This window comes from Carettochelys insculpta, chromosome 3, assembly GCF_033958435.1.
Source record: "Carettochelys insculpta isolate YL-2023 chromosome 3, ASM3395843v1, whole genome shotgun sequence".
Classification (NCBI taxonomy): Eukaryota; Metazoa; Chordata; order Testudines; family Carettochelyidae; genus Carettochelys; species Carettochelys insculpta.
In genome coordinates, this window is record NC_134139.1 from 107,260,604 (window position 1) to 107,280,797 (window position 20,194).

The window sequence follows — 20,194 nt, forward strand, 5'->3', positions numbered from 1 at the left end:
TGTTAGCAGACGATGCTGCTGTAGTGTCTCGCACAGAAGACCAGCTTCAAAAAATGCTGGATCAGTTCTCCAAAGTGTGCAAGGACTTTGGGCTTACCATCAGCCTAAAGAAGACAAACGTACTCGGTCAGGATGTTGCTGAATCCCCATCAATCAGCATTGACAACTATACGTTAGAGGTCATCCACGAGTTCGTTTACCTCGGGTCCACCATCACTGACACCCTGTCGTTGGACACTGAGCTAAATAGGAGGATCGGAAAAGCGGCCACAACTCTGTCCAGACTCAGCAAGAGAGCGTGGAATAACAACAAGCTGTACACTCACACCAAAATGCAAGTCTACAGAGCCTGCATCCTCAGCACCCTCCTTTATGGCAGTGAGACTTGGACCCTGTATGCCTGCCAGGAAAAGAGGCTGAATGTCTTCCACTTGCGCTGCCTCAGGCACATCCTTTGAATATCATGGAAGGACAGAGTGACCAACACCGCTGTCCTCGAGCAAGCTGGAATCCCAACCATGCACACGCTCCTCAGGCAGCATCGGCTCCGCTGGCTTGACCACGTCCACAGGATGAACGATGGAAGGATTCCAAAAGACATCCTGTATGGTGAGCTAGCCTCTGGCAAAAGACCTCCCAGACGCCCCCAGTTGCGCTACAAAGATGTCTGCAAGAGAGACCTCAGAGAGGCAGACATCGAGCTGGACAACTGGGAAGAACTAGCAGACGACCGCGGCAGATGGAGGCAGGGGTTACACAAGGGCCTTCAGAAGGGCGAGATGAGGATCAGACAGCGAGCAGAGGAGAAGCGAGCGCACAGAAAGCACAATAAGGACTTGCCAGACACCCACCACATCTGCAAGAGATGCAGCAAGGACTGTCACTCTCGTGTGGGTCTTCATAGTCACAGTAGACGCTATAAATGAAGCTCTCAACTGAAACTATAAAGGGCGCGATCCATAGTCTATGCAGACTGAAGGATGCCATCTCATCTTATCTCATTCATTCAAATTCTAAACTCAGCCTGAATGTGCAAGCACGGAATTAAATACAACAACAATCAAAAGACCATATAAAATGACTTTGTTTCTCATAGCTCTGCTAATGCATCTTTTACTAGCTCTAACATTGTAGATACATCTTGGTTTTAACTATTTCTCACTGGAGTTTTTAGTAACAGAGAAAGCCGTGCTAGTCTATATACTATCTAAACAAAAAAGCAGTCCTGTAGCACTTTAAAGACTAACAAAATAATGTATGAGGTGATGAGCTTTCATGGAACAGACCCACTTCTTCAGATCATAGCCATACCAGAACAGACTCAATATTTAAGGCACAAAGAACCAAAAATAGTAATCAAGGTTGACAAATCAGAAAAATATTATCAAAGTGAGCAAATCAGAGAGTAGAGGGGCAGAGGGTGTGGGGGGGGGCAAGAATCAGATTAAGCCAAGTATGCAAAAGAGGCCCTATAATGACCTAAAAATTCCCATCCTGGTTCAAAACACATGTTAATGTGTTGAATTTGAATATAAAAGAGAGTTCAGCAGCCTTTCTTTCCAATCTGTTGTGAAAATTCCTCTTCAGTAAGACACAAACCTTCAGGTCATTAACAGAATGGCCCACTCCATTAAAATGCTGGTTGACAGGTTTGTGGATCAGGAGTGTTTTTATGTCTGTTTTGTGCCCATTAATTCTTTGTCTAAGAGAGTTTGAAGTCTGTCCAATATACAAAGCATCTGGGCATTGTTGGCACATGATGGCATATATGATGTTAGTTGAGGAACATGAGAATGTGCCCGTGATTCTGTGAATAATCTGGTTAGGTCCAGTGATGGTATCTCCAAAATAGATATGTGGACAAAGCTGGCAACGGGCTTTGTTGCAAGGAAAAGTTCCAGGACTGGTGCTCCTGCGGCACAGACTGTGATTGTTGGTGAGAATCCTCATAAGGTTGGGACGTTGTCTGTAGGAGAGAACAGGCCTGTCACCTAGGGCCTTCTGGAGTGTGGCATCCTGATTAAGGATGGGTTGTAGGTCTTTAATAATGTGTTGCAGTGGTTTGAGTTTGGGGCTGTAGGTAATGAACAGTTGTGTTCTGTTCTTTGCTTTTTTGGGCCTCTCTTGGAGTATCTGGTCTCTGGGTATTCGTCTGGCCCTGTCGATTTGATTCTTTTCTCCTGGTGGGTAATTCAGGTTTATGAATATTTGGTAAAGAGTGTCATGTCATTTTATGTATCATTGTATTAAGCCCTGTGATATAGAAATTTAGTTATATTTTGTAGAACAGTTCCTAGAAGTAGGTAAGGTAAAGAAAAACCTCTGTGTACCCTTTATTTTTGGACTGCTTAACTGATTGCCTTGTTGAGTGAATGAGGTGTGAATGGAAAAGCATGGAAGACAAGCACCTCCAAGTACTTGTAAGGGTTGGAGAAAGTAGTCCCAAGGCCAATGAGAAGAACAATGGAACCTGTGAAGTTGGCCCATTGAAAGAAGAGTGGACATATGAACACCTTGGGAGTCACCAGCAAGTGCCTGCCTTTGGAAGCACCACCCAGAAGAAGGTGCTAAATGCGTATTCATAAGATTGCTCTTCCAGATTATGCATATGCATGAGAGAGAGGACACTATAAATGGAAGGCATCTTGCACAGGGATCCCAGGTTTGTCTTGTCAGCACTAGAGCATCAGTCTGGATCGGTAGAAGCCCAGGTCCACCCCTTGCCCATCTAGCTCACCTGGCCAGTGCAGTTTGGGGGAGCAACTATCGGTGACAGCAACAAAACAGGAGTGTACTTGTGTGTGTGTGTATGTGAGTGTGTTATGTATCAGATGCATATGATGGGCGTGTCTACACTAGCCAAGAACTTCGAAATGGCCATGCAAATGGCTATTTTGAAGTTTACTAATGAAGCTCTGACATACATATTCAGCGCCTCATTAGCATGCAGGTGGCTGCAGCACTTTGAAATTGACGCGGCTCGCCGCCACGCGGCTCATTCACCCAGGGCTCCTTTTTGAAAGGACCTCGGCTATTTCCAAGTCCCATTATTCCCATCTGCTCATAGGAATAAGGGGACTTGGAAGTAGCCGGGGTCCTTTCAAAAAGGAGCCCCGTCTGGACAAGCCACGTCAATTTCGAAGTGCCGCAGCTGCCCGCATGCTAATGAGGTGCTGAATATGTATTTCAGTGCTTCATTAGTAAACTTCGAAATGGCCATTTGCATGGCCATTTTGAAGGTTTTGGCTAGTGTAGACATGGCCGATGAGTGTTTATTGGTATATGTGTATTACCAATAAATGTGGTGTTTTGCCTTTTCCCCTGAAAAGATCCCATGCAGTACTTTTCAGTACAACATTGCTGGCATTGTATTTTTAAAATAAACACGGAAAGGTTACAGATTTATTTTCTTGGAAAATATTGCTGTTTCATTAAAAAACTTAAGTGTTGATTGGAGTTTTGCACTAACGATTTTCTTTCAGATCTTCAGATTCTATTAATTATTTGAACAATGACCTCAGAAATCAAGACTTGTAGTATTCACAGATAAAGCCCCAGGGATCAAGGTTATGTACATGCAATGTGGGTGAGCAGCAGGAATAAAGCTAATGTTGTTTGTGGTGCCATCAGCCACTGTAGCATGTGCGCAGTACCAAGGGGAGCTGGTGGTGAGGCCCAGGCTTCAAATCCCAGTGGAAGAGCTAGCCCAGAAAGGGTATCTTGCATGTAGCAGCTATTTATACTGTGCCATCGTGCCTCACTGCCACCCTGCTGGGGGAGTGTTGTTCCACATCACTTCGCATCCCGGGACGCACTGCACGGGGACAAATTGGCTGGGGGAAGGGCGGGGCGATACTCAACCCCACTCCAGGACCACGCCCAAGACTCTTGCTGCAGAAGAGTCGCTCAGAGCCGAACTGCCGCAGCTCTCCCCTGGAGCAGCCCCGCTGCGCGAGAAACGCCTGGGTAGTTTAAGAGCTCCCGAGCAATCAGGAGCCGGCCCGCCCAACCGAGTCACCTTGAGGACGTCTCCCTGCGGAAGCTCCCGCTTCGGGCACCGCCCCACGCCGGTCACGAGCCCCGGCCGCTGCACGCCCCGCCCAGGCCGCTAGGGGGCGGGAAGGCCGCGGCTTTCGTCTTCACTCCCAGCACCGGGGGCACGGAGAAAGGGCGGGGCCGGCGCGCTCAGCCCCGCCTCTTTTCCCGGTGACTCTGCTGCAGCTGCGGCGGTGCGGGGCAGGAGCTCTACGGTGCTGGTAGGCTGAGCCGTGGGGCCTGGTAAGAGGCGCTGTGGGTTGCAGCGGGACTCGCTGGCGGCGCCCCGGGGGAGGCGCTGCGGGTTGCAGCGGGACTCGCTGGCGGTGCCCCGGGGGAGTCGCTGCGGCAGCCTGTGGCTGTGCCTGGTGGGCGCCGCCCTGCGCCTAGGCTGCAGCTGCTCCGCGGCAGACGGGGTCGCGGGGGGCTCCCTGGCCGGGAGCGGGCACAGCTCCTGCGGGAGGGGCTGTGCAGCGATGGTGGCGGCGGGGGAGGCTAGTTCCGCATTCCCGGGGCTGTTCGTGGCTAGCGCGCTGCCTCTCCCCTGGCCGGCGGGCGCGAGGCAGGGCGGGCCTCGCTCCCCAGGCTGCAGACAGCTCCCCGGCCAGCCCCCAGCCCCAGCGGCCGATCCATGCCGAGGGGGCTCCGCGCGGGAGGAGCCTGGGTGTGCCCTGGCGCGTCCCACTCCCCGAGAGCTGGGCGTAGCCCACCCGGGCACCCTTCTGTCTGCCTCCGCAGCCCGGCAGGCGTTGCGGTACGTTACCCTCGCAGCACCCCTTCCTCCTAATGCACCGCCAGGAGCTCGGTTAGCATCATACAATCTGGGCTACCCCGAAGCTGCTGTTTTTCTGCTTGACGGGACAGCTTCTGCCTCGATCTTGCCCTTCCCCCTGCTTCCTGGCTTCAGGAACACGCATCCTGGCCCGTGTCACTCGTTAGGGGGAGCCTCCACGAGCCCTTAGGGCATCTCTTCACTACTGCTCGGCAGTGATGAGATCAGCAGGGCAGATTTTTGACACAACACATCAAACGCCCAGCAGTCACCTGTCCGCTCTGGTACCGCACTAGAGTGAGGGGCAGAGGGGAAGCTGACAGGAGAGCCTCAGGGGTCCATTTACCATGGTGAAGACGTTGCAGTGAGTAGATCTGAGTTTGTCAAATTCAGCAATGTGGTTCATGCAGTTGAAATTGCATAACTTAGATCAGTGACCCTGATAGTATAGACTAGGCCCTAATGTGCAGCAAGTCAGAGCATAAAGCTTGTCTTGCATTAAGAGGTACTGTATGTTGTGTGGATCTTCTGCCAAGCGCTAATGGGTTCCTTGTGTACTTTATTTAACCTGTTCTGATTCCAAAGTGGAATAAAGCAAAGGACACAACAGAGTTTTTAGTGTGCTATCGCAGCAAGGTCCACATGAACAACAAGAAGTCCTGTGGCACCTTACAGACTAACAGATATATTGGAGCATAAGCTTTCGTGGGCAAACACCCACTTCCTCAGATTTAAAGAGGGGATCTCAGTAAAGGGGAGGGCCAGAGGTGACAAGGTCTATTTAGTCAGGGTGGATGCAGCCCCTTATTGGCAGTTAATGTGGACTTGTGAACATCAAGAGAGGAGAAATCAAGTCAGGTCAATGGGCCACATCCGCTCTGACTGAACTGACTTGTTTCTTGATTTCTGCTCTCTTGATGTTCACAAGTCCACATTAACTGCCAGTAAGGGGCTGCATCCACCCTAACTGAACAGACCTTGTCAGCTCTGGCCCTCCTCTTTACTGGGATTCCCTCTTTAAATCCTCCTCTGAATGCGCCCCCCGCCGCACTCATTTATCTGACAAAGCAGGTCTTTGCCCACGGAAGCTTATTCTCCAAATTATCTGTTAGCCTGTAAGGTTCCACAGGGCTTCTTGTTGTTTTTGAAGATTCAGACTAACTTGGCTTCCTCCCTGATAAGATCCACAGGGTGCATGACAGGCTAGCATGGTGTGGGTTTACATGCTTGCTTGTCTCAAAATCAGTATAGATAAGTCCTTTTCCAATTTTCTGTTTTTCCACACTTCCTTTCACCATCTCAGAAGCAGGTGTTGTATTGTTCTTGAGATATTGCTGGACTTTGTGTGCATTGCCCCCAGCTGGCTGGGGAGAGGGCAGCCTTTGCCAGAGGTGAAAGTAAATGAGTGCATAGCTCCAGCAGGAGCTGGCTGAGCTACTGCAGAAGTCAGGAGGGACCCATTTAAGGAGCTGGCAGAGACCTGGGTTGCAATAGTACAGTACCTTTGAGAACCTTTAATAGTCTGAGGGATAGCCATGGTGGTCTGTGAAGAAATTTTGTAAATTAGTTTTGCGAAGAAATTTTAAGTTAGTTTCACCTCAGCCTTTGCTCGCCCTTGGTCCTTTTGGCACCAGGAGTGGAACAGCACTTCCTGTGTGCAGAAGGGAGGCACGTGAAAGCCTCAGAAAATGAATCCCAATCTTTCTTGTGCACATTATCAAATCCAAGAATTGCATTGTGATGAATGTAGGTGTTTGTGTAAATAAGTTAATGTGTTCAAAGACTGCCGGGCCTGCTGTCACGCAGTTATATGCAATATATGAAAAATTGTCTTTTATTCTTACAGAGAGATGTGGGTTTTGAATATACTAACAAATACCAATCCTGAAAGTAGACCATTGTAATTGTGTAGAGATCAACACAGGCCATAGAATTTCCCCCCAAGTAATCTCTACAATGTATCTTTTGAATTAGAAAATCATCCCATTTTGACTTTAAAGTTGTCGCAGATGGAAAATTGACTGTGGCCCTGTACAAACTATTACAATTGAATTTATTCACACTGCTAATTAAACCTTATTTCCTCTGAATGTATCTATTTTCAATTTCCATCCATTGGATTATGTTGTTCTCTTTGCTTGATTGAATGACCTATTATTAAATACTTGTTTCCCCACGTGGGTACGTACTTCAGCTGTAACTAGGTCATCCCTTAACTTTTTGTTAAGGTAAATAAGAAACTCCTTGCGTGGAGTCATAAAGTGTGCTGAGGTATGCCATTCCCTTAATACTATCTCCTGAAAGTAAGGTTTTGCTTTTCTGTTACCTATGGTTGTTTGCCCCAGAATTATAAACTCTTCTGTAGAAAAAAGCTGCTGTTGCATTTTATTTAATTGTTTTACTTCTAAGACAGTTCTCTGGTGAATTGTACTTTATTTATAATTATACACGTTGAACCTCTCTAATCCGGAACACTCTCGTTCGGCAAACTCTGTAATCTAGCATGATTTTAGATAGTTGGGTGACTACCTGTCATGTATGTGGCCAAGTTTCACGTGGCCCCATAAAATTTGTTTCCAAGCACCAGTCCTGGATCTGTGTTCTGTGCTGTTATTTAGCTGTAATTTACCCCTGTGTGTCTTCTAAGAGCCCAGTAAGCTGTGGAACTGTTGATAATGTGCTAGAAAATATTGATCTCCTGTGATTTGGCAGATTCTCTTTTCTGCCACCTATCCAGTCCCAAGGGTGCTGGATGAGAGAAGTCAATGTGGAATAGTTTCCAGAGGCCCCATCAAGGCCCAGTTGTGCTTTTGCTATAAAATTAGCAGAATTTTGGTAAATTTCAGTCCAGAGATTAGCCAGTTGTCTTTTGTTAGTTTTCATTCCTTACATGCATCAGTCCTGTTAAGTGGGTACTGACCCTATTGCTAAGGAAAACATATTAATAGAGTTGGAAATAATATGTGGTTGTTGGATACAGGTGTTTGAACTTACTGTATTTTCTGTGCAAATAGGTGCATCCTTTGGGCTTCTGGCATGATGCTAATGTGACCTTTATCAAAAATTTGTGCATCTCTTTGCTTCAGTAAGTGTCAACAGTATCTAGAAACAAAAGTAAAATTGAACTGTCTAGTTTTATTTTCTATTCTACGTGAAATGCAAACAAATGAAATATTTTTAGAGGGGTGAACCTTACAGCAAGTGCTCACTAACTGGGTATATTCATACATTGCATTAGTTGCCAGGGTGAGTGTACAAACAGTGCAAAATGATCCAGAAAGGTCTGTCCTCATACTGTATTGGGCTGCATTAAATATCAGGGCAAAGACTACTAACTGTTGCAATTGTGAATCCTATGTTGTAGAAGGAGAACAATGTGGCTGTTCAGCTTAAGAGGCACCATGTAAACAAATAGGCTGTGGCCACACTTGACCAAAACTTTGAAATGGACCTCCGTGTAGCTGCGTCAAGATGTGAGCATTCGGTTTTGGCCAAGTGTGGCCACAGCCATAGTGCTAGTAAAAGGAACAAATCATAAATGTCTTATTTTCAATTTTAAAGTATTCTGAAACACAGTAATGGAGCTTTCCTATAAAACTTCTTTTGTTTCATGCATGGAAAGCATATCTTTTCATAAAATACTTTGTATAGATGCATATACTTGACTTTTTCTTATTTAGCATTTTAATAAACATTTACATCCATGACTTACATCATGAACAGAAGAGTTCTTACATGTTGCAGAACTAACTTTAATGTGAAGAGGAGCTTTTAGGAACCCTGCGTATTTTTAGTTTAGTTCCTAGAGACCCTAATTAAGATCAGGGCCCAATTGTTCAAGATGGTGTATATACAGTTTCTGCCTCATTATGAGTACAGGATAAGAAACCTGGTACTGCCAGATAAGCTGAACAGTTTACTACCTTATATCTTTTTCAGCCCTCTGCCTTCCCTCTGTCAATTTACCAGTGTTGCTGGCTCTTAATTTCCTTCGCCCCCTTTTTTGTGCCACCTTCCATGCTTTTTCTGAGCCGTGCTCCTATTTAGTGAGTCCTCTGATCAATTACGTTTTGTTCAAGTCTATCCTTAAGACTCAGCTGTTCTATGGGACTTGAAAATACAGTCAGATGTCTCCTCCATTCTGCATAGCATCAGTAGAAGGGAAAAGTGGGGAAAATAGGGTGGGGGGAGTAAAATCAAATAATGGTAAGGGCAGTATGGGTTGAAGATCCGTAATCTGGGCTTCCCTTGTCTGGCAGCACTCATGGTTTGACATCGATGATCCTGTGAGTACTCCGGGGTGGAGCACGCATGGAGAGGGGTGGGAAAGCCCTCAGGCTGGGACCAGGAGTATTGATTGCCCCAGCCGGGAAGAATCGAGCCCCTGCAGCCTGAGCAGGGGAGCCCTGGAGCCCGGCAACCCAAGCAGTGGAGATGCGGTATCCTGAGAGTTGGTGGCCAAGTAGACTTGACACGCTAGGGGGCTGACGCTGACCTCCCCGGTCCCTCAGATTCCATTGTTTGGGACCAACTGGGTCATGATGGTGCCAGACTAGGGAAGTTGAACTTATACTTCATGTCTTGTTATGCTCACCACTTTCAATTCCGTCTTGATGGAAAGAGAAAATTATGAAGAAGACTCCTACTAAAACAATTAACCTATTGCACAGTCTGACAACAAGAAAGATCAGCTTTCTGTATCTTCACATATCCAGCTACATTTTTTTTAAATTAAGGTAGTTTTTCTTGTGTGTGTCCAATATAGCCTATGACCCTTAAATTGCCTGGGTGCCTTGATTTTTTAGGACCTTTTAAAAACATGTTTCTTGCTTATTTTAATCGGATTGAAAAGACATAACATTGAAAACACTCCTACAATTTTAACCTGGTAACTGGGTCAGTTGGTTTCACTTAAATAGCATTCCCAGACTGTCAATGTCTGGGACCCTCTGACCTCCTTCACAATCTCAAGGACCAGCCTATGGGATCAGTGCTATATTTTTATGTTCAACTGATCCTGTAGTATGGTGAGGAAGTAATGCAGAATTCAGCTGGGTGACTTAATTTATTTGCTTTGCTCCTATGCAGGAATACAATTGTGGGGGATAGAAGTAAGGCTTTCAACATCTTTAATACTTACTGGCTATATCTACACTAGCCAAACACTTCAAAATTGCCATGCAAATGGCCATTTTGAAGTTTACTAATGAAGCACTGAAATACATATTCAGTACCTCATTAGCATGTGGGCGGCCGCGGCACTTCGAAATTGACGCGGCTCGTCCAGACGGGGCTCCTTTTCGAAAGGACCCCAGCTACCTCGAAGTCCCCTTATTCCTATGAGCAGATAGGAATAAGGGGACTTCGAAGTAGCTGGGGTCCTTTCGAAAAGGAGCCCCGTCTGGACGAGCCGCGTCAATTTCGAAGTGCCGCGGCCGCCCGCATGCTAATGAGGTACTGAATATGTATTTCAGTGCTTCATTAGTAAACTTCAAAATGGCCATTTGCATGGCTATTTCAAAGTCTTTGGTTAGTGTAGACATGGCCACTGAGTTGTCCTGTATCCAAAAGCTGATTATAAAAATAAGGACAGGTCTCTAACTTCTCAAGGGAAAAATAGTTATTTTGTTTACATGTGTACTCTGTTGAAGGTACCCTTCCTCCTCCACCGGGGCAGGGGGGAAACAACCTGATATCTAATAAGGTTACATGTTCACTTTTAACTGTCTCTAAATATTAGACACCAATTGCAAGGGTACATTGGACTCATTCCTACGTCTGGGGAGTATTTTTAGTGCAGTTTAGCATACTGCTCTCATTCATTTCAGTTTACAGTACATAAATTCTTGTAAGATGAGCATTTAAAAAAGTATTTTCAAAAATAAGGAAAAATTGCCTATTTGAGAGTGGTCGCTACAGGTGGTAACAGGTATAGGCATGGATGTCACTGTTGGTTCATAGATACAACTCCCATTTAAACCACAGTCGATTCAAGAACCTCTCAGTTGCCTATATTTTAATATATCAAAATATGCATGTTATGGACAAGCAGTCACAAAAACATAGTTAAGGTTGCATCAGAGACTTCAATTTTCATGGGAAATAAGTGACTGTTTTTATATTTAGTACTTAAAGAAAATAGTGCTATTTCTTGGGATAGTTCCTATTTTTTTTTCAGTAATTTGTAAGTTTCTTTATTTGTGTGGTTAGGGAAAAAATCTTGTATTGAGCTTGACAAATATGATCTGCTGTTCTCATCAGAAGCTATATATGTGAGGTAGTTGATTCATGCATTCCAAGGCCAGAAGTGATCTATGTGATCATCTACTCTGACCTTCTGATAGGCATGAGATTTTTAAGATTATGACTGTCAATCTCATGAATGTTAATCAAGTATATTTTATTATTGTAACAAGCTCTGAAATGGCTTTACATTCTTACTCGAGTTTGAGAAAGCATTCTCTGAAATGCCTTTTCAAAATGGACTTCCTTGATAAAGGCCAAATAGTATTATGGGGGTGTTTCATTTTGCTGGAGTTCTTGGTCCCTGTGTACTCTAAACTGGTAAAATGTATAATGGACTTGTACAATTATCAGCATATAACTACTTTCTTTTTTTTTTTTTTAGGTGCCCTTGTTTGTTGAAATTGTCTGACCTTGCACCCTTAACGTAGTTGATAATTTATTCAGCCATGTCGTATAGTACAGGTATCGTTGAGGCTCCTACCCAGCTAGCTCAACGTATAACTTCTAATATCCAGAAGATCACCCAATGCAGTAAGTTGAATTAATACATGTTCTTTTAAACTAACCTATTTGAATATAGTGCCATATTTGTAGGTATGCCACAAAATTGTGCTGATGTTAAAGAAACACTGTCCATTTGAGAGCCGTAATTCAGTATTACTTTGTACCTCCGATTTCCACACACAACACTTAAAAGAATGAATTCTTGGTATTTTAATTTTCTTTTTAGTTTACCTACGTCATACATCTGACAGTGTTTGGTATTGCCTAATTAATTTGTACATGTTGTCTCTCTTCTAGAAAGATCCCTTAAGTATCAACAGGGGAAAAGAAAGAAGTTAAATATTTTAAGGGTGCTTTCCATATTTAGATTAAAAATATGTGCTCTCCCATTGACTCTGGTACACTGGTCTTCTACTGCTATTACACACACATGGGCTGTGGCCACACCTGGCCAAAATTTCAAAAGGGCCATGCTAATGGCCAAATTGGAGGATACTAATGGGGTGCTGAAATGAATATTTAATGCCTCATTAGCATGCTGTTGGCAGCTCAGCTACAAGTTGCTCCTTCTTTGAAAGGACCCTGCAGATTTTGAAATCCCCTTATTCCTATCAGCTGAAGTGCTGCAGCTGGCAGCATGCTAATGAGGCACTGAATATTAATTTCAGTGCCTCATTAGTATCCTCCGATTTGGCCATTAGCTTGTTCCTTTTGAAATTTTGACCAAGTGTGGCCACAGCCGTAATGCTTCATGTGCTGTACTTCTGAAATGTTTTTATGTGTGAGCTCTTGCCACTGAGTCAGACTCCACTGTTTTAGTTCTTGACTTTGTGGACAGACCATTAACAAAAGTACAAGCTTATGATAAGCACCACTGCTCAGTAGGATCACTCATTTCATGTAGATCATGACCTTTGTCTCTGGAGTGTAAGGCAACCTAAAAGGGGCAAAAAAAAGGCAATAATCTCTTCACTCTGTGTTACCATTACAAAACTGTATCACTAGCACTTCTATCTTTGCTTGTTTCCTAATTTATATTAAACAGAAAACCTGTTCAAAGGTAGCCTTTTGAGTTATATTTGAATATAGAATTCTATCTTTCTGTCTTTTAACTCACATAGTATTTATTTTTTGTTCTATGGATGGACAGCTATTCCCAAAATGAAATTCTGTAAGAGAGGCTTCAGCGGATTTTAAGGCAGAAGAACATAACTCCCTGGCCACAGTTTCTGGCGCGCACACGTTTAAATGTTGTAATTGCAATATCAGTAATGAGTGAAATTATAATACAGACAAAAATATAATATAGGTGACTTGTTTAAAAAAAGAAAAAGGAAGAAAGTTGAACTTCTTCCTTTGTTCTAAAACCACAGATCTGTAAAACATGCTTTACTCCCATAAATAACACAAGCAGTTTTTCAGGTGCTTCCTCATGTACAACCAACACTTCTGAGCCTATGTAAAACAGAAAATAATACTGTAGGGTAGAGTAACCCTCAGAGAGAAGCTGCTGCTTCTGATTGAAATTAAAGCACTAAGACTGTGACCAAAGTTAAAATAGCAGTAATAAAAACAAACAACTGCCTAATGATATGCTTGGCCAGCTAAATAAAAATGACTTGATTTATTTTTGCAGGGGTGCTATATATATGTGGTTCTCATCATGACTTCAGTAGGGATTGTGTCCTGCATGAGGGGGAGGGGGGGGGGGCGGAGGAGGAGGGAATGAAACACTGATTCTGCAGTTAGCCTTGCAACCAGTTGCATACTGGCAGGTTAAAATTCTTAGTGGTCAGAGTGAAGGTGGGGAAAAAATAAAAAGTGAGAACAGCTTTGGTGCTGGAGTAACTAGTTATGTGGGAATGGCTGTGAGGAATCCATTTGTTCTTCCGTACCAAAGTACAGAACTTTGTCAGTGAGGGAGGTTGGGTGTGTAAGAGAGAGAATAGCTCAATAAGTTGAATAGCTGTCCACAGTATGTCAGACATTAAGTGAAATCTTGTCCCCAGCAAAATCAATGAGAGTTTTCTGATTAACTTCAGTGGAGCCAGAATTTTACCTTTGTTTCACAGGGGTTGTTTATATTACTCATGATGAGGAAGGATGGTAGAATATGGCGCCATTCTGGATGAAATAGTGGTTCTTGTTGCTGACTGTTTGTGCGTGTGCAGTATGGCACTCACACGTGCTGGTAGATGAGATTTGTCCATGCTCTTAAGAGTTTTTTGTGAATCACAGCTCAAACCACATATAGGTCTTTTGCTTATTGAACTTGACAGGTAAAGAAACCACAACATCAACATAGTTTTAATTAATCAGTCTTTACTATAGGAACAGCCATTTTTAAATGCTAGTGGCTTCAGAGGTCACGTGCTTATTTATGTGCTAGTTGAATGCCAGCTTTTGTAACTTAAATTGCAGTCTTTTAGTATATGAAGTTAAACGTATCCCTATTGATCAATAATATTTGCTTATTCCCTTTTTAGATTGATATCAGATGAGTGCAATCTCTTGTTCATTCAGTGTAGCATATATTTGGAGAACAATACAAATTACTCTGTAGTATTGTAAAACACCTTGCATTGTATTTAAAGAACCATTTCACAAAACTAGTCTCAGCCAAATTTTGGAATGTTAGGATATATAGGAAGTAGGACAGGATAAGGAAAGTCCTTGAAAGTGTTGTGTGAGGGTTTATTCTTTGGGACTGGAAGGGAAGGTTTTGGCACTACTTAGTCTTGTGGGAAAACTGAATACTTGGAAATGTTACTTGTATAACTTTTATAACTGAAGGGGGTGAGGAGAATCTCTTTCTTACAGAACTGAATTATAAAATCACAAAAGCAAGCTGTTCAAATATTCTGTGCCTCTTAACTGCTTTATCACATACAAGTATTGTAGTCTTTCTGATATTTGTTTTTACTAAGCTAATATTGCTACATCAGAGGGTATGCTTATTGAGAGAAACAGAGGGAAATATTTAGGCAATGCACAGTCAACCTGTGGAACTCCTTGCCAGAGAACGTCGTGAAGGCCAAGACTATAACAGGGTTCAAAAAAGAGCTAGATGGCCATTGAAGGGAACCTGTCCTCCATGAACGTATTAGCCAGGATGGGTAGAAATGATGTCCCTAGCCTCTCTTTGTCAGAACCTAGGAATGAGTGATGGGGAGGGATCAATTGATGATTACCTGTTCTTTCCCTTCCTCTGGGACATTTTGGCTTTGGCCACTGTTCAGAGACAGGATACTGGACCAGATGGACCTTTGTTCTGATCCAGCGTGGCTGTTCTTACGTTCTTTTGAGAAGAATATCAAGTCTTCAATTTTTCTCACTCTTGCAGAAGAGCTCTCTCTGAGGAGCTAAAGTTACAAAGGGATTATGATACCACAAGAAACTGAAACCTGGCCTGTTGAAAGGGACTCGTTTTAAAAACTCTTGCTTTACCTGCTGAATTCAATTTTCTGACAAATCTGAGAACACGAGAGATGAGAAATTTTCTGTTAGAGAAACAATGCTCCTATCTCTTCTGACAGGAGATGGGGGAGGGTGGAAACTCACATTCCGTTTCTGGAGTCTCCAAATACAGTAAATTCTTCTAAATCTGGCAGCCCTGTGACTGGGAGGTTGCCGGATATTCAAATAGTCTGAATAATAGAGAGGTGTACCTAGCACTGCATAGCACTAAAGAAACACAAGATTAAGTATTAAGAAACTAACAAAAATGTATGTAGAGTATTTTATTTACCAACAGTAGCATTGTACTCTGTAAACTTACACTGTATTTGCTGTATATATTTGTGTTTACTTTCACTAGACTGTATTTAGGGAAAACTTAGCAAAAATTAACTGATTAAAATGCCGGTTATTTGTGTTCCGGATAATAGAATACAGTAAATTCTTTCATATCTGGCAAAGAACCAAGTCTTTATACATTTTGAACTTTAAACAAAATACATACCCCTTGCTTGTATGCCGGCAGTAGCATGTATAGAAGCACAGCAGTCACATACATAATGCTTTTTTACAGGCTACCTCCTATGATAACAATTAGTGCTAGTACTGAGCATAGCACTGGTAATTCTAGCCAATAGCAGTGAAAGCTGCCACCTTCCTGAGATTCTGTTGGGCTTTGCCCAATCCATGCAGCAACCAACCAGCTGCAGGCTTGAGGAATGAAAGCAGTCCATATGCTTGCTTACCTTTTTGCCCCTCTGCATTCATTGTCTATAAATAGCAATGCTTTTGAGTTTATCTCCAACTTAGCTAGCTATGAACAAAAAATGATCTAGGGGGAAAGGTTTTGTACTCTTTACCAACCCTGTGTCATAGCATCCTTCTATTTTTGTGGTGTCGTAAGAAGTGACAGTTATATGCAAATTGATAGTGTTGATTCTTAAAATGACTGTAACTCTTCCACAGCTGGAAAGATTGATAGAAAAATGCTGTCATTTGGCTGCACCTAAATGGGTGCTTACTAAACATGTCCTGATGGGGATGGGAGGGGCACGGCACATCAGATTCATGTGTGTGCGCATGCACGAATGGGGAAAAACTTTGTAAAATGCCCTCTGTAGCATCCTGTCCTCATCGTACTAATCTGGCCCCTTTTCCACGGTTTAAGTTGCAAACTCTTCTGGACCTTTTTCTTACTTGTTTGCAAAGTACCTAGCATTTTGGACATTAAATATACTAAGTTGCTTCTGTGTATATACGGTCTCATTTTGTTTTAAAATGCTGTGTTTAAACTTTTTGGTGATTTTTTTCTTCTGTCTGACTACATTCCATTAGCTTTCCTTTTGTCAGATATTAACAATAATACCAGAGGGTCAGATTGTGGCCCACCTTGCATGCTGGTAAAGACATAGAGCAGCCATCTCCTTTGGTCCCTGGTAGGAGAGAGTAGAACAAGGTGGAATGGGAGGGTTGCTGCCATCACACAGCTGAAATGCTTTGATTGGTTTGCTGACCCAAGTGAACCATGTCCTATATAGGATTGGCAAACAATGCCTGGCACCCTGAAGCACTAAGAAAACAAGAGACAGACTGTGTACATTTAAGTTGCTATGATGGTGCAGCAGCAGCAGAGTAGCTATGCTGCTATAGCAATTCAGTCCTCCAGGTATTGTGGTTACTCTGTTTCCCTGAGAGGTGGTCACTAGGTCTATGGAAGAATTTTTCCATCAGTCTAATGCTGACTACAGTGAGGGTTAACATAGCTACTTCTGTCCTAGGTGTGGATTTTCTTCACAACCCTGAGAGATGCAGCTATGCCAATCTAACTTTTCAGTGTAGGTCAGCCACCATTCTTCAGTCTTCTGGTTTGATGCTAGAGGCAGGGCAATAATGTATTACTCAAAGCTTATAAGGGTAGGGTAAAGCTCTGTACGCTACAGAATAATGTGTGTGATGTAGCTGCAACTTCCTGATTCTTGTGTGTGAGCTCAGATTTAGCATTCACATAGTATTTCTTTCCATTTGAAAGGGTTGTGTCAGGGTTGTGCCTGTAGCAGAATATGAATCATGTATTTCTTATTGACTTTGCAGCTGAATTTGTTCAGTACTTGTTAGCCGATGGCCAAGGATGTTTGGTGAGGTGCCAGCTATGCCCGTTTTACACCATCCGTGACTAACTGCTAGGACTCACTGTCCCTTCGCGGCAGGCAGCCCAGGCCAGGCTGACGGATGCCCCAAGGTCCTAAACACCTGTGACTTTACCTGCTAGAGCTCAGAGCCCCTTCGCAGTGGGCAGTCAACACTGACTGACAGGTGCCCCAATGGCAGCACTAAGAGCCTTTCCACACCTGTGACTTTAACCGCTAGGACGCACTGTCCCTTCGCGGCAGGCAGTCAGGATTGACTGGCAGGCGCCCCAAGAGTTTGCCCCGTGGAGGCGGCACAACTCAACGCTAGGCTCTTAGTACCCTCACCTAATGGCCAGGCTTTATAGCCAAAACGGCTGAAGTTCTTTAATTGTGTTGGCTGCTTTACAGTAACCCAGAGAAACTAGTCAGGCTTATGCACAAACGGTTACCAACATTTATTAAACTAGATTCTAATCATGTGGTTACAAAATTGCTAGTGCCTACTTATTTAAATGTATAGATGTTACACACACAAACAAGTTACAAAACTGAAGCCACGATCCCAAAGAGAGGAAAAAAAACCCAAAGTATAGAGCTCTATTTCAAAATGTGTGTACACTAAAGATAGGAGATCAGGTGTGGGTGCTTCTTACCCTCCTTGCATCTCTCGATTCCAGCGGTGCCAAGCCAGGATCGGTCACTCAGTTCCGCGGAAAGACGAATAAGGGACAAGGCTTAGGGACCCCTTTAGCTGCAGAAGCCTTGGGAGGCTGTCACTTATCTGACCAGCAGATAGATAGTGAAAAGCACTCAAAAATCATGGTGCTGTAGGCCCCATACTTATACCTCTGTACTCCTTTATTCTCTTTCTCCTTTCTTATGCCAAATTGGGGCTGGTCTGTCTGGGTGATGCCAGCTCTCGCAAGAGTAGTTTACACTTGCAAGGGAGAGAAACAGTAAGTTTTGACTACTGGACATTCCTTTTATTAGGGTAAATATTTTCCCACCTAGGATGTTGGTGTGTGTGCATCATGTTATTTAGTAGGGGCTAAGAGCCATGTCTGTCACAGCTTCTCTGTCTGCTGTGAGCCTAATCGTTGTATATGTTCCCAGAGGCACATTGTAGCAGCACACCTGTGCTTTCTCACAGCTTCAAAGGCTGTGCTGGAATTTATGTTAAGTGCCCTGTTGTTTTGGCTCCCTTGTTTTCCCAGCAATGCTGGTCTGAGAGGGGGCTGGCTGTCTGGCTACATTCCACCCCCGATGCACCACACTACATCCTAGATTGCAAGGTGGTGGTGATGCCAGTACCTCTTGCCCTCCTTGGGGAAATCTAGAAATACCCAACAAACAAATTAGAGGATGAGGGTTCGCGGAATTGGTTAGGATCCCTTTTTAGCTCTAGGTATCTGATTTGCATGGAGGAAAGAGCAGTTTGAATCAAACGCTTCATAATACATAAAGGTACACAAAAAACAATTACAATAATTAAAATGGTTAAAACAGTATTTACAACCGAATGTAAAAACGGGGAGAGGGAAAATCCCAAATGTTGAGCTAACCATTGCATCCATGAGGTTTGTCCATCCTCAGCCACTGCATGAAAAATTTTAACTGCACCTGTAATAGCAACCACATCTTGCTCTATTTGCCCTGAATGATTTACATAAAAACAACAAGATTGGTTGATGACAGCACACACTCCTCCTTGCTGGGCTAGGATAGCGTCTAGTGCTATTCTGTTCTGCAGAGCATATCGGGCCAGAGACTGAAATTGTTCATTTAAAAGCCCTAATGCATCAGCAGTATGATTAAGAGCAATTTCCAATTGCCCAGAAACGTTTGCTATTGCCATCTCGAGCTCAGTTATACCCAACCAAGGTATAAGTGCACGTGTAAATCGGTGAAAACCAGAGGGCCGTTCAATCAGGGGGTTGTAGGTGAACTTTCGTTTGGATCGGTGTATAAAACTTCCCAGATTTGTTATTCCGGGGGCATCAACATGAGGGTGTACTGTTAGTCCCTCGGGTACTGCATGTCCCAGTGAACACCTTCCAGTCCAACCTACAGGCAGATATTTATATGCCTTGTCCCCACAAATAAAGAACAAGCCAGGTTCTTTACTAAGAATGGGTGAATAAGGTCCTCTGTGCCACCCGCCCCCCTCAGGTTTAGGTATGGGTTGGTGATATGGAATACAATATCCCATCTTAATGTTAGTACAGAGCAAAACCATTAACAAATCTTCTAAAATTTGATCTGAGCGAAAAAGTTCATCTTCATTACACTGATTTAATAAGGAGTTAATAGATTTGATTAGCAATGGGTTATAAATATGTCCGGTACTGGGAATAAAGAACAGTGATTGGTCATACCAATCTCTGCTTTCAGGGTATCTACTCATATTCAGGGGAACAATCGTGGCATTATATATTCTAAAGAGGGGTCAATGTTCAAGTGTGCCATTGATGGGACCTTTCCAACATTTTAAAGTCCTTTTGTCGTTTATGGGTGGGTAGGTAGTCCAGTCCCCACTTCTTTTATCAAATACAATTGTATGGGCACATTGCTGCTTATCTAGACTACCCATTTGTATGTCACCCTGAGTTTCAAAACAAATAGGGTATACTTCTTTAGATGATCCCTTTACATATTCCACAGGACGTCCCCAAACAGTGCAATGCCATTGTCCCACTGCCCCCCGAGTCAATGCGAGGGTTGTTGGTGTACCATGCTGGTCCCCACCGAAAGATGTCACTTTTGTTCCACCAATCATTTAGGCTGAGTGGTACAAATTCAATTCCCAGTCCGTTGGTTGAATTTAGCAAGGTGCACATCCAGCAATTTGTAGCGCCAGCAGCTGAGGCGATGGTTTGGATTGCTCCCCGAAGACGATGTTCTGATATTGCCAAGGTGACTGGGGCCAACAGAAGGATCATGAGGGCTTGCAGGAACATATCTCTGGTGGGTCGGGTTCTAGCTAAAAAACTTGCTTTAAAACCAAAAGCAATAATTATACCTGCTATTATAAGTAATGGCAAATATATCAACA

General features: G+C 43.6%; 1 protein-coding gene across 3 annotated transcripts in view; it reads left to right on the forward strand.

Annotated features, from left to right (window-relative positions):
• Nucleotides 1-4,159: 4,159 nt before the first annotated feature.
• The window catches only part of STX7 (syntaxin 7), a 66,596-nt gene continuing 50,561 nt past the window's right edge, over nucleotides 4,160-20,194 (forward strand). Inside the window, exons 1-2 of one of the 3 annotated variants that reach the window (XM_074990552.1) lie at nucleotides 4,160-4,278; nucleotides 11,436-11,584. In XM_074990552.1, coding sequence (XP_074846653.1) covers nucleotides 11,500-11,584 — 85 coding nt within the window. In that variant the 5' untranslated portion in view covers nucleotides 4,160-4,278; nucleotides 11,436-11,499. Of the gene's footprint in view, nucleotides 4,279-7,757; nucleotides 7,893-11,435; nucleotides 11,585-20,194 lie in introns of those variants that run through there. The other 2 variants (XM_074990554.1, XM_074990553.1) reach the window with 2 other exon arrangements.